We start from the raw sequence: 15,192 nt of genomic DNA, 5'->3' as shown, positions 1-15,192 counted from the left end.
TGAGGAGAGGCGACATTATGATAAAGAATAGCTGGAAGTTTTTCAGAATTGGTGAAAGATGCCAATCATCAGGTCCAGGAAGCCCGGTGGATCTCAAGCTGGATAAATAAAAAGAAATCTATATCTAAACTGCAGAAAAGCAAAGACAGAGATGTTAAAAGCAGCCAGAGAACAGATAGATTGCATATAAAGGAATAACAATTCAACAGATACCTGACTTCCCCAGAGCAACAGTATAAACCATGTAGAAATTGTGAAATAGTGTCTTCAAAGTGCTAAGAGGTAATAACTGTCCCCTGGAGTTATGTAACTGGTGAAACACAAGAAAAAAATTTTTTTACAAACAACTGAGAGAATTTGTCACCAACAAAGCCTCATTAAAGGAACTTTTTTTTTTTTTAAAGATTTTTATTTATTTATTTGAGAGAGAGAATGAGAGACAGAGAGCACGAGAGGGAAGAGGGCAGAGGGGGAAGCAGACCCCCCGCTGAGCAGGGAGCCCGATGCAGGACTCGATCCAGGGACTCCAGGATCATGACCTGAGCTGAAGGCAGTCGCTTAACCAACTGAGCCACCCAGGCGCCCCTTAAAGGAACTTTTAAAGAATATATGTCAGGAAGAAAAATTACTCCAGAGGGAAGTCTGACAACTGTATAAAACAATACTAACAATGTCTAAATTGTGGATTAAAATACCAAGACAGAAATAAAACACTGAGCATTTAACCAGGGGAATCAAAGCTAAAGCATTCTAAGTCTTGTATTGTTTTGCAAGAGGGTAAAGATACTGATTTACTTTGGACTCTAAGTTAAATATACTTCTTAAACTTTTTAGGATAACTATTAAGAAAGAAAGAGTGTATATACCTTCCAAACCAGTAAAGGGGAAAACCCCCTAAATTTTGAAAAGGCCAAAAAAGAAAAGGAAAAAGTGACATCAACATAAAATGCAAATAAAACAGTAGAAATAAATGCAAATGTATTAGTAGTCACATTCTTATTTCCCATCATGTAAAATCAGAACTTAATCTCCCAAAGGAAGCTTGCAGGCAGGATGCGGAGAGGAGACTGCCCAGCTCTGGTAGAAGGCAGGATCAAAGCAGAGCACGGACCAAGAGGACACGGGGAATATGAGGAGCAAGATGGGGACAGGGGCCATGAGGAGAGCACTGACATGGCCCAACCATGGAGGAAAAGGACAGGAGGGTTTACACACCACAGTGCATGGAAGAAGACCATCAAAGGGGAACTCTGTAAGACTGAACCAAACAAACTGATGAGCAGGCAGGTCATTATCAAAGGGATGAGAAAGAATTGGGGCAGTGAAGAGAAGAAACAGGAAAAGCCCAGCCCATGCCCTCAAGATGTTCACAGACCAAGGAAGGAGACAGAGGGGGAAACAAGGGCCAAAGCCCCACATTCAGCCCACTGGACCATCTTCCATGTGAACTGGTCTCAGGAGGCCCAGTTGCACTCCTGGGAACATTCATGGACAGTGTCACCCAGGCCAGGGATGTTTCAGGAGACAACTGCTTCTGGAGGCCAGCCACCAGCCAGCAGTTGTGTCAACCCTGAGCTGTCTCATAGCTCTGCAGTGTCTGATTTCCCTATCCCTTGCCTGTTAGGATACTCCTCATCCAGTACATCCCAGTGCCCAACCTCTGAGGTCCATTGACCTCACTCAGTGATTGCAGAGCCTGGAGGAGCTTAAAGCTACAATCTGCATCAAGATCCTTATGGCACCTGGTGAAGCACTGGGACAAAGAGAGGATGGTATGGCTAGTGGTAGGGCAGAGTAAGAAAAATTCCAAGTGCTGGATTATTTCTAGGCTCAGTCTAGTCCGTACCTCCAGGACTGTGGCCTCACAAACACAGGTTGGATCTCTCTGGGCAGCAAGACAATAATTGAGTAAGTGTAAAAGCCAATGGAGAGGGCAAAGATCAGTCCAAAGACTACACTGGTAACCAGGAAAGAGGAAGTAGCTAAGGGAGCAGGTGGAGAGGCAAACAGAAACTAGGCAGAGGCAAGTGTTACAGGTGGATGGGCTTGTAGGCTTGGGTGTGCTGTACCTTCCCAGGGTGCTGCTCTCCCCAGGGCCAGGCCACAGCTTGACCAAAAGGATGGTTATCAGGGGCAACCCGTAGCAGCAGGAGGATGACGAGTCAAGAGCTAGAAAAAGAAGAAATAATAAAAGATCAAGAGCCTAGAAATTGCCAAAAAGAAGAAGAGTTGAGAAGCAAAGGCAAGAAGAGAAGGGTCTAGACTTCTCTTAGGAAGAGTGGGATGAGTCAAGCACTCTTAATGCTGGCCCCATCTTCAGACCAATTAGAAGCCCAAGGCAAGGCTGGCCACTGGGCTTTGCTGACACTTGCTCCTTGCAATATTCTCTTCTTTGGCTTCCAACATGTATTCTTCTCTAGAGTTAACTTCTGATGTACAGGAAAGAGGTTGGCAGTGGGTAGGAAAGAGACCGCTCTTCTACTGAGAGAAGCTTGACTGGGAGTTGGAGACACACATTGTCGGCGAAGTAGGTGTCAGTGTCATCTGTGAAGAGTGGAGGAGAGGATGGATTTGGCAATAATTTCTTGGATGGGACACCAAAAACACAGGCCACAAAAGAAAAAATAGACTACATAAAAACTGAAAACTCACATGCATCAAAGGACACAATCAACAGAGTAAAAGGGCAGCCTGTGGGATGGGAGAAAATATTTGCAAATCATGTATGTGATAAGGAGTTAGGGTCCAGAATATGTAATTAACACCTGCAGCTCAACAGTAATAACAAAACAACCAGATAGAAACATGGGCAAAGGACTTGAATAGACATTTCTCCAAAGAAAATACACAAATGGCCAACCAGCACATGAAAAGATGCTCAACATCATCCATCATCAGGGAAATGAAATCAAAACCACGAGGAGATGCCCCCTCACATGCGTTAGGATGGCCACTCTCAAAACAAACCAACAGAGAAGTGTTGGCGAGGATCTGGAGAAATTGGAACCTTAGTGCACCACTGGTGGGCATGTAAAATGGTGCAGCCACACTACATGGCAGTTTCTCAAACGTTGAAAATAGAATTATCATATGATCTAGAAACCACTCGTAGGTATATACCCAAAAAAACTGAAAGCAGGGTCTCAAAGAGTTATTTGTACCTCTCTGTTGATAGCAACATGATTCACAGCAGCCAAAAGGCAGAAGCAACCCAACGTCTATCACTGGATGAAGGGACAAACAAAACTAGTATGTACATGCAATAAAATATTCTTCAGCCTTAAAGAGAAAGGATTTTGACACATGTTGCAACACAGAGGAACCCTGAGGACGTCATGCTAAGTGAAATAAGCCAGACACACAAAAAAGAAAAATACCGTGTCATACTACTTGCCTGAAGTTCCTAGAGCATCATGTTCTTAGAGACAGAAAGCAGAGTGATGGCATGAGTGTTCTTGCAAGAGTTCTGGGGAATGATTGCACAACAATGTAAATGCACTTAATGCTACTAAACTCTGTACTTAGAAGGGGTAAGTGTTATGTTTGACCATCCTTTTCTTTAAAGAGTTGGAGTGAGGAGTTAGAGTACAGGCCAAAGTTCAGAAGCGCAGCCGGAGCGGGGGAAGGAGAGTTTGCTAACCACAGGCAGGAAGTTCGTCTGGGGCTGGAAACTGAGAATTTGAATCGCACAGGTAGCAACAACAGGCCAGGTGTGAATGGAGAAACTGGGTGGTTGGATAATCTCAGGTTCGGGCTGTGCGGGGCACATGGGGCCGGAGGACAAGGCATCTAGAATGTCAAGGGTGCTGTCAAGAAAATGGCAGAAGAAACCCACGGTGGGTCTGACTGGACAGAAAAGGGAGTGGATCTAAAAGGAACCCCTTTGGTAGGTAAAAAATGGAATAGTCCAGATAGAAGAGATATACACTCAGTCAAAGAACAGAAATCTTGAAGGCAGTGAGAGAGGTGGTAATGGGAGGATGGGCTACTACAGTAGAGATTTAAAGGTGTGGGGTCCTGGGCCTGCTGAGGGAGGGGAAGCCACAGAGCAGGTGCCCACATGGCATGGAGGCCAAGGACATCAATGCTGAGAGTTCAGTCTGTGGGGCCAGGGAACAGGATGAGCCATGGACCCTCGTGGATACCGGCATCGTGTGGGGTGATGGCAGCACCCGAGACAGGAAGGTGGAGTCGGGGCAAAGTCTTCAAGGAGCATGAGTGAGTGGCCAGCCCAGGAGGGGTAGAGAGGGGTCTGCCTCCTGGAACAGGGGTCTTATGTGTGGAGGAGGACTGGGGGATTTGGAAGCCAACCTAGGTCAGCAGGAGAGCGCCACCCTGCTTGGGGAATGGGCCACAGGGGGAATGAGCAGAGTCCGCTGGAGGGGCCTGGGGCAGGCAGACTTGGGGGCGGGGCTCGGGAGACAGTGGAAGGGCCTGTCTCTATCCCTAGCATCTGGGACTGAGTGTCTGTCCCTCAGTAAGTGCTCAATAAATCAGAGGACAGAAGGGAAGAAGAGGGATAAGCTGGTTTCAAAAAAGCTTCGCAGCAGTCCAGTAACAGGCCCACAGTAGACCTGCTCTGTGCCTTTCAGTGTCCAGCGAGGACGTGTCCGGCATCGCACCCACCATGAGACTGAATGAGCAAGAAGAAACTGGGAGAATCATCGAAATGCAACGCCTAGAAATCCAGCGCCTCAGAGACCAGATCCAAGAGCAAGAGCAGGTGCCGGGCTTCCACCCCGTTGGTGGAATTCGGCTTCCTTCCCTTGTCCAGTCAGAAGTGGACTATGAGGTGCAGATCAACTGATCCCCTCTGGTAAGCCATCTGCAGGTGCCCCTGTGCCTCTGCCCCTAGGCCAACTCTGTGCTGTCCCTGCAGGCCCTGTGGCACTGGCCCCGCCAACCTCTTCTTCTTGCCCCAGGGAACTTGAGACCTGGGCAGAATAAAGATGTTTGCCCACAACCGTGTCCAACTCTCTGTTTAGCCAGGGAGTCCGGGAGGGGTAGGGGAAGAGGGGACCCTGAGGACTGGGGGGCTCCAGTTCGTCCAAAGCCGTTGCTGCTTGTCCCTGTCCAGGCACAGGGCTGCCTGTCACTGTGGAGACCACACGGTGGACTTGGGCCCGGCTTCCTGCTGCCTCCTACTCTCTCTGGGCCCCTAGGGTGTGGCTGCCTACACCCTGTCACAGTGACCAGCTCATCCCCCTCAGACCAGTGTGTGCCCAGCATGTCCTCTGCCCTCTAGGTGAGCAGGCCCAGGGAGGAGGAAAAAATTCAGGCCCCTCTGATTGATTCCACCACAGAGACAACAACCCATGACATCATCATGCCCGGCAGGTGGGATGGAACAGACTTCATTCCAAGCTAGCATCTTGGCTTTACCTTTGCAGAAGAAACTGACTTGAAATGGGGTCAGGGAGGTCAGCGGAGCCAGATGCTTTAGGGTCTTGAAGGCACATTACAGAGATGACACTGTCCAGAGGCCAGCACAAAGCCCCGAGAGTCCCTGCCCTCCGCTCCCAGGCTCTTGCCACACTGGCTTCCTTTCAATTCCTCCAAAAAGTCAAGTGCTTCCCTGCCTCCGGGTCATTCCACATACTTAGCTTCTCTGCCTGAAATGCTCTTGTCCCCACACCTCACTCAGTGAACTTCATCCTTCAGATGGTAGTTGAAATGCCGCTTTCTCAGAAAGACAGTCCCTGATCCCTCCCTCCCCCATCTAGATTACACGCGCCATACTGTTTCCCTTCACAACCCTCACTGTAACATATCCATTTGATGGTGTGATGCCTCTCCCACTGGGTTCTCAGCTCTGTGGGCGCAAGGTCCGTGTCTGTTTTTAAAGTCCCTTGCACGTTCGGGTGGAGCATTGATGGAGGGACCCGAGAGTGGAGGCGGGGGGCTGTGGGAAGGATGCTGTGGCCAACCATGAGTAAGAGGACAGCTTCCGCGACCCAGATGGTGGCAGTGGAGATGCAGGGATGTGAATTCTTCTGACTTTGGGACCGAGGGAGTTAGCCCAGCACAGGGAGAGGGCCTCGGGAAGAAGGCACGCACAGAGCAAATGGGGCTCTTGAGCAAACTGGGGCTCTTCTGTGGCCAGAAGGATATTCACTGGGGCTAGGATGCAGCAACATTCAAGCGACAGGGTTTTCAACCTAAAAATGCCCTAGAATCAAATACCTCACATTTTACCTCCGAGATGGGCCACAGGTTACAGGTGAGGAAATCAAAACCCAGAAGGGTGAAATCGTTAGCACAGGCTCGTCTTGGTGGGGCCAAGACTGCGGCCCTGGGGCTGCCAGTGGTGTCCACGTTCCAGCCCTGGGCCAGGTGGTGGAGGTGATAGGAGTATGAATGGTCTCAACCAGAAGGAGAGGGAGCTGACAACTCCCAAGCTAAGCTCCCCTAAGCTGCTGGCTGGCGGTAGTCCAGCTGCTGGGAGGGAAGCGGAAGCAGAAGCCCCAGCCGAGGGAGAGCGTGGCACTTGGGCCAGCAAGGAACAGGGTGTTTGCTCAGCTGCCCAGGGGGGCAGGGGGACGGCCTCTGGCTGGCAAACCTGGAGCCGGAAGTCTTGCTGTTTTGTGCAGGGCTCTGCCTCTCAACGATCCATGTTGTGGCTAGACTGGCCCTTGTGGTTCTGATTATGATTCCAAGACGTTCTGCAGCAACCACCATCAGGAAACTTCGAAAGAAAGGTTTATTACTTAAGGAACCTGGAAATTACACTTGGGCCACACAGCAAGGCCAGGGGAGGCAGCAGGAAGAGAGGGAGGGAGAGAAAGCAATCTCACAGGCCTGGGGTTCTGCCCTATTGGGGTCAGGTGTGGAGGCCTACGGTCTCTGGGCTCACTATTTAAAATTTAAGAGTGGGAATTTAAAGGGTAGGAAGGGGGAGAGGGCCTCAACGGGTCAGTTACTGAAATCAACCAAGATCTCTGCAACAGAGAAGCCTGGGTGGCTGGCAATGGGTTTTTTGAGATAGTCCTCTTTGAAGCAGAGGTCAGGCACTTGCATTACAAAAAGAAAAGTCACTGTCGGGGCTCAGCAATGCCAGTTCACCGCTCCATTTTTCTCTGGGGTTCCTACAACCAGCTGTTGGGTGGCATTGACTGGGTGGTTGATACATAGGAGACCTCGCTTCCGCTTTGCCTATCCCGACTCCATGGGGAGCTTCTCACCCCACTGGGGAACCTCCCCCTTCACGACCTCCCTCTTCACTGGCCTACAGCCTGTTGACCAACCCCCCGCCATTGACAGAGTGAGCCTGGCAGTCACCTCCTCCTGCAGGACCCCACTGGTCACCCAAGTGGCTAGGCATTTGGCATACGGACTCCACTCTCGTTCTTCTGGTTGTGGTCCGTTATTAAGCTCCGGGGACTCATTCATTTATGGTGGGACAGCTGGTGCTCTGGGAGACTGCCCTCTCTCTGGGCCTTCGGACATCCATTGGCTCCCTTGCCCTTCGTCTAGAGTCTTAGCATCAGCTACGGCCAGACAGTGTGAGCTGCCTAGCAGAGTCTCCTCTGCCCTCCTGTTCTCCTGCGCTGAAGACCCTGCCCCACAGGAGATGGAGCATTCGCATCTACCTTTCCCCACTGCTTTTTACACAAAGCATGACCAGCCGTTACCAAACAGCTGCTCCTAGGAAGTGCCTGAGGGGCCCTGGTGGGCCTGGGAATATCCGCGTGTCCAGGGAGGACTCCCTTACAATCACTGTTCTGGATTCGGAGAGGTTAGAGAGAAGGATGTCAGGCCCAGGAGTGGGGTCCATTCTTCCTGAGCTCTGTTGGGATAAGCTCCCCTAGACCATTGGACGTTCAAGGGCCTGCTTATGCTTTGAGCTGAGCTGGACGGGAGAGCAGACTTGCAAGGAAGTAACCCTGCTGTGTGCCAGGCAGTGGGAAGAACTAACATTCCCCATCACCTACGATGACCAATCATGCACGAGAATTGGTATTTATTGGTCATCTAGTGTGTGTCACATGGTGGGATTTGGCAGGGGTGGCAGGTGTCGACTAGGACTCACCTAGCACCTCCTCTGTGTACCGAAGCAGTAAATATATTAAAATTGGGACTATGAGAGTCTAGTTCTGAGCAGAAGAACTATGGATGCCTTTCTTTGGCTCCAAGTAACAAAACCCAACTCTAGCCAGTTTAAGCCCAAAGGGGAAGTTTATCATCTGGCGGGGCCGGGGGGTGGGGGTGAGGGGTGGGGGGCTGGTCTCAGGATTCTCGGGGCAGAGATAGAACCAGGCCTCAAGAGAAACTTGAACCAGCGGCTGGCTGAAACCACCCCTCCCTCTCTTGTCCCCGCGCCTCTCTGCAGACCAGTTTCCGTGCCCAGCTCAGCTGGCAGAATGTGCCTCAGCATCTCGTTAGTCCCCGCTCCAAAGCTGAAATGGAATCTCTAGTCCGATTTTAAAATGCCAAAAGAGAAGTATTTTTGGCCTCACTTGAGTCTGGGGCTCGTCTCTAGCCATAGCCAGGCAGATGGGTCATGGGACGTGATCCTGGTTGCTGGGGTTCATCCCTGGGGTGAAGGCGGTCATTGTGAGCAGGGCAGACACTCCCAAAGATGTCCCTCTGAGGGAACTGTCACTCATGGAGCACGGGGGTGGTGACGGGCGGTGGCTTGAGCTGCACTGCCTCTTGCCCTCCATGCTGCCCTTCAGGAGGGCGGGGACAGCACCTCTTCTGCTCGTCACCTGTCTGCAGCACCTGACACAGCAGCTGGTGGGAACACAGAGAAAGGAAACGGTAAATGTTTGCTGGAATTAATCAGGAATATAATTATAGCATTTAATCACACACACACACAACTATTTAGCCTAAGTACTGTTGTCCCCATTTTACAAATGGAGGACCTAAAACACATAGAGTTTAAGCAGTTTTTCTCTGGTTACACAGCTGGAGCTGGGGGTTGACACTTCAAGGTCAATCTAGCTCCCAAACCAGTGGGCTTTCCACCATTCATTCAACATGCGTTCACCCCGCACCTATTTTACACCAAGCCGATTTTAGGAGCTGGGGAGACACCATGAATCAGACTCAAATCCCTTCCGTCATGAAGCTTACATTTTAGGAGAGTAGGGAGACAATATTCCAGACAGATAAGAAAAATATATAGCATGCTGAGCCGTGATAATTGCTACAGAGAAGCATAAGAGAATAAGGGAATAAAATAGGGCAGGGGGACAGGAAGTATGGGGAAGGTTGTGATTTCAGGGTGGCCGGGAAGGCCTTCTTGCTGAGAAGGTGATGTTTGAGCACACACCTGACAGAGGTGCAAGAGGGAGTCATGTGGGAGAAAAGCATTCCAGGCAGAGGGAACGGCCCATGCAAAGGCTCTGAGCAAGAGCAAGCCAGGGAGGGTAACTGCGATGAAATCAGAGAGGGCCTTAGAGATCCAGGAGGACTTCGGCTGTTTGCAGAAGGTAGGCCAGTGGAGACACGTAGCACGGCTCTGCCTTAGGACAGGGTCATCCCAGCTACCAGGGTGACAGTAGGCTGCGGGCTGGTGGGAATGCAGCAGAAGCCGGGAGACTGGGCCACAGGGCCTCTCTTTTGAGAGGTGGACCTCTCAGAACTCCCACTAATGGACCAGTTAGAATCCACACTTTGCACTCTGTGCCCACTGCCACCTCCTACTCCTGGCTTTCCCGGCTGCCCACCTGAGCTGCCCCCACAGCTTCTGCTTTGGGGACAGAGTTCAAAAAGCCCTGCAAGGAGCCTGCCTGTCCACTTGGACTCCAAAGTTATTTGATAAGACCCAGACCGAGACCAAGGACTCATGCAATCAATGTGTGAGCTGAGGAACCTTTTAGGCTGTGTTACCCATCACCCAAAAAGGTCTTTTCAAACCGCTCAGGGGAAAGGGAGAGAAAAATCTCATGAGTTCTGCTGCCCCAGCTCCATCCAGGACAGCTGGACCATGGGTCTGGCTGCGCTGACTTCTTGGGACCAGGAAGATAAATACTTGCTAGAAATCAGCACGTCAACCTGAGGAGGACACAGCCTGGAGCCCTGACCCTCCCTGCCCCCTCACCCCGCCCGCCCCAGGGCAGGGGGTACCTTTATAAAGTTTTGCAAAGTGGCACACCCACGTGGTCCTCCCTGAGATCCAGCCCGCCCCACAGCAGTCAGCTTGCCGTCACTTTTCCTTGAGGGGAAGAATCATCTAGATCTGCACTGATCAATCAGGGAGCTGAGGGCCACATGTGGCAATTGAGCATTTGCAACAAGGCTAGTCTGAACTGAGATGCACAGAATAAAAGACTGAAGTAGCTTATTACTCATTTGTAATCATTCACTACCTGGAAATCATAATCATAAATCATAATCATTCACTAACATGAAAATATTTGGGGGTTAAATAAAAATTGTCGTTTATTATTTTCACCTTTTTTTAACCTTTTTAATGTGGCTACTAGGAGATTTTATTATTTGTTTAAAGATTTTATTTATTCATTTGCCAGAGAGAGAGCACAAGCAGGGGCAGCGGCAGAGGGAGAGGGAGAAGCAGGCTCCCCGCCGAGCAGGGAGCCCAATGCGGGGCTCGATCCCAGGACCCTGAGATCATGGCCTGAGCCGAACAGGCAGACGCTTAACCGACTGAGCCACCCAGGCGCCCCTACTAGAAGATTTTAAATTACATCTGTGGCTCACATTATAATGCTATTTGACAATACTGCTCTCAAGTTACGACTGGCTCCCCCATCCTCTCCACAGAACAAAGCTAAGAGAGGTCAAGCATGATTATTTTGTGAGCCGATAATGGGAAGAAAACTCCGACTTTTTCTTACCTATTTCACACATACCAGAAGGAGAGAGAGGAAGAGGCATTGCAAGGGGCCCAATCCAGGAGATGGGTGACAGCCTGCAACCACCTCCAAGCGGGCCCCGTTCACCCACCCGAAGTGCGTGCGGTGTTAGAAGCAGAGCGCTGGCCACATCCCTGGTGCACTTCAGAATCCTCCAAGGGCACCTCAGAGGAGTCCAGACGCCTTGCCATGGCAGGCGAGTCCCTGTGCAACCTGCCAAACTTGTCCTTCCAGCCTTATCTCACATGCTGCCTGCCCCTGTCTCTTCACACATTCATTCATTCGACAAATATTTACTGTTACTTCCCACGTGCCAGGCAAAGTGCTGGCTACTAAGGTCAGGTGGTTAGCAAAACAGACACTAAGACCCCCCTGTCGTGGGGGATGACAAGTAAGTAAATAGAGGCAATTACAGCACATGCTTAGGTAAGAGCAGCTGTGGGGCAAAGCACTAGGGGCCGTGGGTGTACCAGAGGCACCTAAACCAACCTGGAAGTCCAAGAGGGCTTCCTGGAGGAGGTGACATCCCAGTTGAAGAATATGAGTTGGCCAGACTGAGGCTGGATGGTGGTAAATACCCCGTGCAGGGGAACTCTGAGTTCAAAAACCAACCGGAAGGGCAAAGCAGTGGACGGAGCATGCAGAACTGAAGGACATGCCATCTGGTTGGAGGGCAGGGGCCAGGGGCAAATGACTGGCCTGGGGTAGATGGCAGGGGCTGTGTGAGCCCTGCAAAAGAGTGTGGCATATACCCTAAAGGGTTTATTCTGCAACAGTTTTAAGCAAAGGAGCTCCCATTTCACACCTGAAAAGCCTTTCCCCTCCTCTGGGTGAGCTCAAGTCCCACCTCCCCCAGCAGGAGCCACATCCAGGGGGCCAACCTCCTGCGTCAGGCCCTTGGGGCTTTAAGGGAGACAGAGCAAGGGGCTTGTAGGGGCTCCACTCCAGGGATGAGGGTACGGGGCCTGGGTTTGGGGATCAGCTGGTGTTGGGATTTGGGGCTGAGGCAGGATTTGAGTTTGGGGCTGGGACTTGGGGGCTGAATTCAGGAACAAGAGTCAAAGTCGTGGTCTAGGGTCTAATTCCAGAATTTGGAGCCTGGGGTTGGGGTGAGGAGTTGGAGCTGAGGTTTCAAGCCAGATTTGGGGTTGGGATTTGAAGCTGGGGCTGGAATTGGATTTGGAAATGGGGCTGGGGGTTGGGGCTAAGATGTGGGGTAGGGGTTGCAGTCGGAGCTAGGAAATCTAGTTAGGGTTTGAAAGTGCAGCTGGGGTTGGGGGTTAGGCTTAGGCTGGCACTAAAACTAAGCTGGGCTTGGAGCGGGGGGGGGGGGGGGGGGATGGGTCAGGGTCCAGGCTCTGGGGCAGATAGACAACATTCCTCCTGCTGCCCAGATCTGAGAATTGTGTTCGAGCCCTAACAGCAGCGGACAGAAGCCCCTCCTCCCTTCCTAGAAATGCCTCAGCCCGGCAGAAGGAGCTGTGCCACGTCAGCCAATCGACTCAAGCCCTGCCTAGGAAACACCTGCTGATCCTCCTCCTTCCCCACGCACACCCCCAGGGCTTACCTGGATGCAGGTTAGGCAGGTGAAGCACCTCCCCGGAAATGGAGCTGGAGTGCCGCATCTGCCTGGCCCTGCCTGCTCTGATCGGATCCAGCACTTCCAGGCTTCTTGTGAGTGCCCCATGGTCCCCTGACCCCCAACGCCCCCACATTCTCCTACTGACTCGGCCTGAGAACTTCCACCCACCCCCAGCCTGGCCCCACTGGCCCAGCACACCTGTGCAAGCACTTTCAGACCAGTGAAGGCACAGTCCTGAGGAATGCTGGGATTGACTCCAGGTCCCCTCCTAAGGCCCCTCCCCCACCTCCCTTGGGAGCATCTGCACCTGCTCCTCCCACCCTGTGCTAGGCTGCCCCTTCAGAGGGGTTGTGAAGGACAGACTCATGGGGGGTGTATAGCGTGGAGGGCCATGTTCATCATATTCCTGGAACGACCCAGGACCTGCATCCTATGTGTAAAGCAGGGGTCCTATCCTGAATTGGAGGGGAGAACATTGTATTCTTTTATTTAAAAAAGCATTCTTTAGGCATCTCTGCAGGCCCTGGAATTCCCATTGGAATTTTGAAGTGGAGATGTCAAATGACTCGCCCCCATCCTTCAAGATAAATGTTATTGTCCTCACTTTTCCAATAGGGAGACTGAGGCTCTAAGAGGAGAACTCATCTGGGGCTTCTCTGACCCTCCCTTAAGCCCCTGTTCTGACTCACCCACACACCGGGCATTTATCACATATATGCACCTGCTGTAAGCTGGGTTTCCTTGAGGGCAGGGTCCACACTGCTTTATTTTGCCCAGTTTGAGTCATGTTGGCTGGCTGTTAAACGAGTAACCACTGTCAGGTCCCTCGCCCAAGTCCCATGGCTGGTAAGGACAGCAGCTGGGGTTCAAGGACAGAGCCCTCCTCCCTTTGCTCCACTTTAGAGAAATCCTAGAGGAGGAGAATGGCATGAGGGGGTTGGTGAGAGGGAGAATGGAGAAAGGAGCAGGAAGAGGGGGGTGAGTGGGGGTGATGAGGCAGGAGGCGTGGGGATGGAAGCAGGGACTATGTGGAGAGAGGTTTACAGGTGGCCTCCCTGGGACGTGCACTTCACAAGGAAGTAGGAAACATGAGAGGAGGAGTTCTGGGCTAAGATGACGAGCTTGGGTCGGGAAGTGTTGCATCAGAGATGACTAGGGAACATCAAGGTAACAATTGGCTTTGGGTCTGGAGCTTAGGAGGGAGATCCAGGTTTGGGGGAGAGAGGGATTGGGGCACCAGCAGCTGTGGATAGGAAATCAGATGAGACGTTGGGGAAGGAGAGAGTTAGGGATTAGATCCTAACCCACAGAGAAGTAGCTGCAGTCCCAAGAGAGAAGGTTCAGGGTCAGGCTGCTGGTTCCAGAAGGGTTAAGTCATAAGCCCCCTCCCTCCCCGCAACCCTCCCCCCAGGAGCCAGCGGTGACAGCTGAGGCCATGTGAGTCTGATCCTGAATGAGGCTTTATCTCTGCTCTCGGTCCCACCATCCACTGTGGCATCAGCTTCTTCGGCCAGCCGGGATGGGACAGGCAACTGAGAGAGCCAGAGAGGTCAGGGGCTGGGCCAGGGGCTTCCCCGGAGGGGTGGGGGAATGTGTTCTGTGGGGGAACTCTCCTGGGGCCATTGGAGAGGCATTCCCAAGTGGCAGTGCTGGGGAGGGGTCTGTCGGGGGACACTGGGGCGGATTCCCAGGGATCATCCCCCAGGCTCCCAGGAGAGACCATCAAGGGCGAGTGGGCTGGGGAGGTAACAAGTGTGATCCCCCCTGCAGGTGATGGTGACCATACCCTGGACTGGGAGAGGAACGGGACTCTGGGCCTCTAGCTGCCAAGCAGGTGGTGGGGGGCTCTAGGCCATGACCCGCAGCCTGTAGCCCCGACGCTGCGCTCGCCCTCTACCCCGCCCGCCGCCATGTCTGAAGGAGAGGCTCCGGCCCCGCCGGCCGGGGGGCTGCCCCCAGACATGCTGGCAGAGCAGGTAGAGCTGTGGTGGTCCCAGCAGCCGCGGCGCTCCGCGCTCTGCTTCACTGTGGCCGTGGTCCTGGTGGCGGGCTGTGGGGCGGGGGGCGTGGCACTGCTGTCCTCCACCAGCGGCCGCTCGGGCGAGTGGCGGCTGGCGACGGGCACTGTGCTCTGCCTGCTGGCCCTGCTGGTTCTGGTCAAGCAGCTGATGAGCTCGGCCGTGCAGGACATGAACTGCATCCGCCAGCCCCAGCACGTGGCCCTGCTGCGGAGCGGGGGAGGGGCCGATGCCCTCGTGGTGCTGCTCAGCGGCCTGGTGGTGCTGGTCACCGGCCTGACCCTGGCTGGGCTGGCGGCCGCCCCTGCCCCGGCGCGGCCACTGGCCGCTATGCTGTCGGTGGGCATCGGCCTGGCTGCCTCGGGCTCGCTTTTGCTGCTGGGCTTGCTGCTCTATCAGGTGGGCGTGCATGGACACTGTCCCCCTCGCCCTGCGGCCGCCCCCTCCAGCCACGGCGACCACAGGGGCAACGGCGGCATCTTCAGCATCTCAGGCCAGCTGTCTGCCGGCCAGCGTCACGAGACCACATCCAGCATCGCCAGCCTCATCTGACCGAATTCCCCTTTTCGGCCACCTGCCTCTGCGGCCACAGAGCTGCGCCGGGGTGTGAGCGGGCGTGAGCGGGTGTGTGCTTGCACGTACATGTGCAGAAGAGTGTGTGTGAGTATGTACGTCTCCCCAGGACTTGTGCTGTGGGACCATGTGTCCCCATGCCACAGGAAGGCGTGGGGTGTCTCCTCAGAACTGGGGGTCTGTGACCATGGAATGG

At 52.9% G+C, this 15,192-nt stretch overlaps 2 protein-coding genes across 2 annotated transcripts in view; both read left to right on the top strand.

The window, feature by feature from the left end:
* Positions 1 to 4,909, top strand: part of CFAP57 (cilia and flagella associated protein 57) — a 65,743-nt gene extending 60,834 nt beyond the window's left edge. The window contains exon 22 of the mRNA XM_035020175.1: positions 4,593 to 4,909. Coding sequence (XP_034876066.1) covers positions 4,593 to 4,807 — 215 coding nt within the window. The 3' untranslated portion in view covers positions 4,808 to 4,909. The remainder of the gene's footprint in view (positions 1 to 4,592) is intronic.
* Positions 4,910 to 14,315: 9,406 nt separating this feature from the next.
* On the top strand, positions 14,316 to 14,975 carry TMEM125 (transmembrane protein 125). Its single transcript, XM_035020174.1, has one exon. The coding sequence runs from the start codon at positions 14,316 to 14,318 to the stop codon at positions 14,973 to 14,975; it is 660 nt and encodes a 219-aa protein (XP_034876065.1).
* Positions 14,976 to 15,192: the final 217 nt, after the last annotated feature.

Source organism: Mirounga leonina, unplaced genomic scaffold (genome assembly GCF_011800145.1).
Source record: "Mirounga leonina isolate KUSES-001 unplaced genomic scaffold, KU_Mleo_1.0 Mir_173, whole genome shotgun sequence".
Taxonomy (NCBI): domain Eukaryota; kingdom Metazoa; phylum Chordata; class Mammalia; order Carnivora; family Phocidae; genus Mirounga; species Mirounga leonina.
Note: the sequence above shows the minus strand (reverse complement) of the source record. Positions and strands in the feature narration are given on the sequence as shown.

Bases quoted from the DNA above. Each gene is read 5' to 3' on its own strand.
- TMEM125 (XM_035020174.1), top strand. From the start codon at position 14,316: ATGTCTGAAGGAGAGGCTCCGGCCCCGCCGGCCGGGGGGCTGCCCCCA.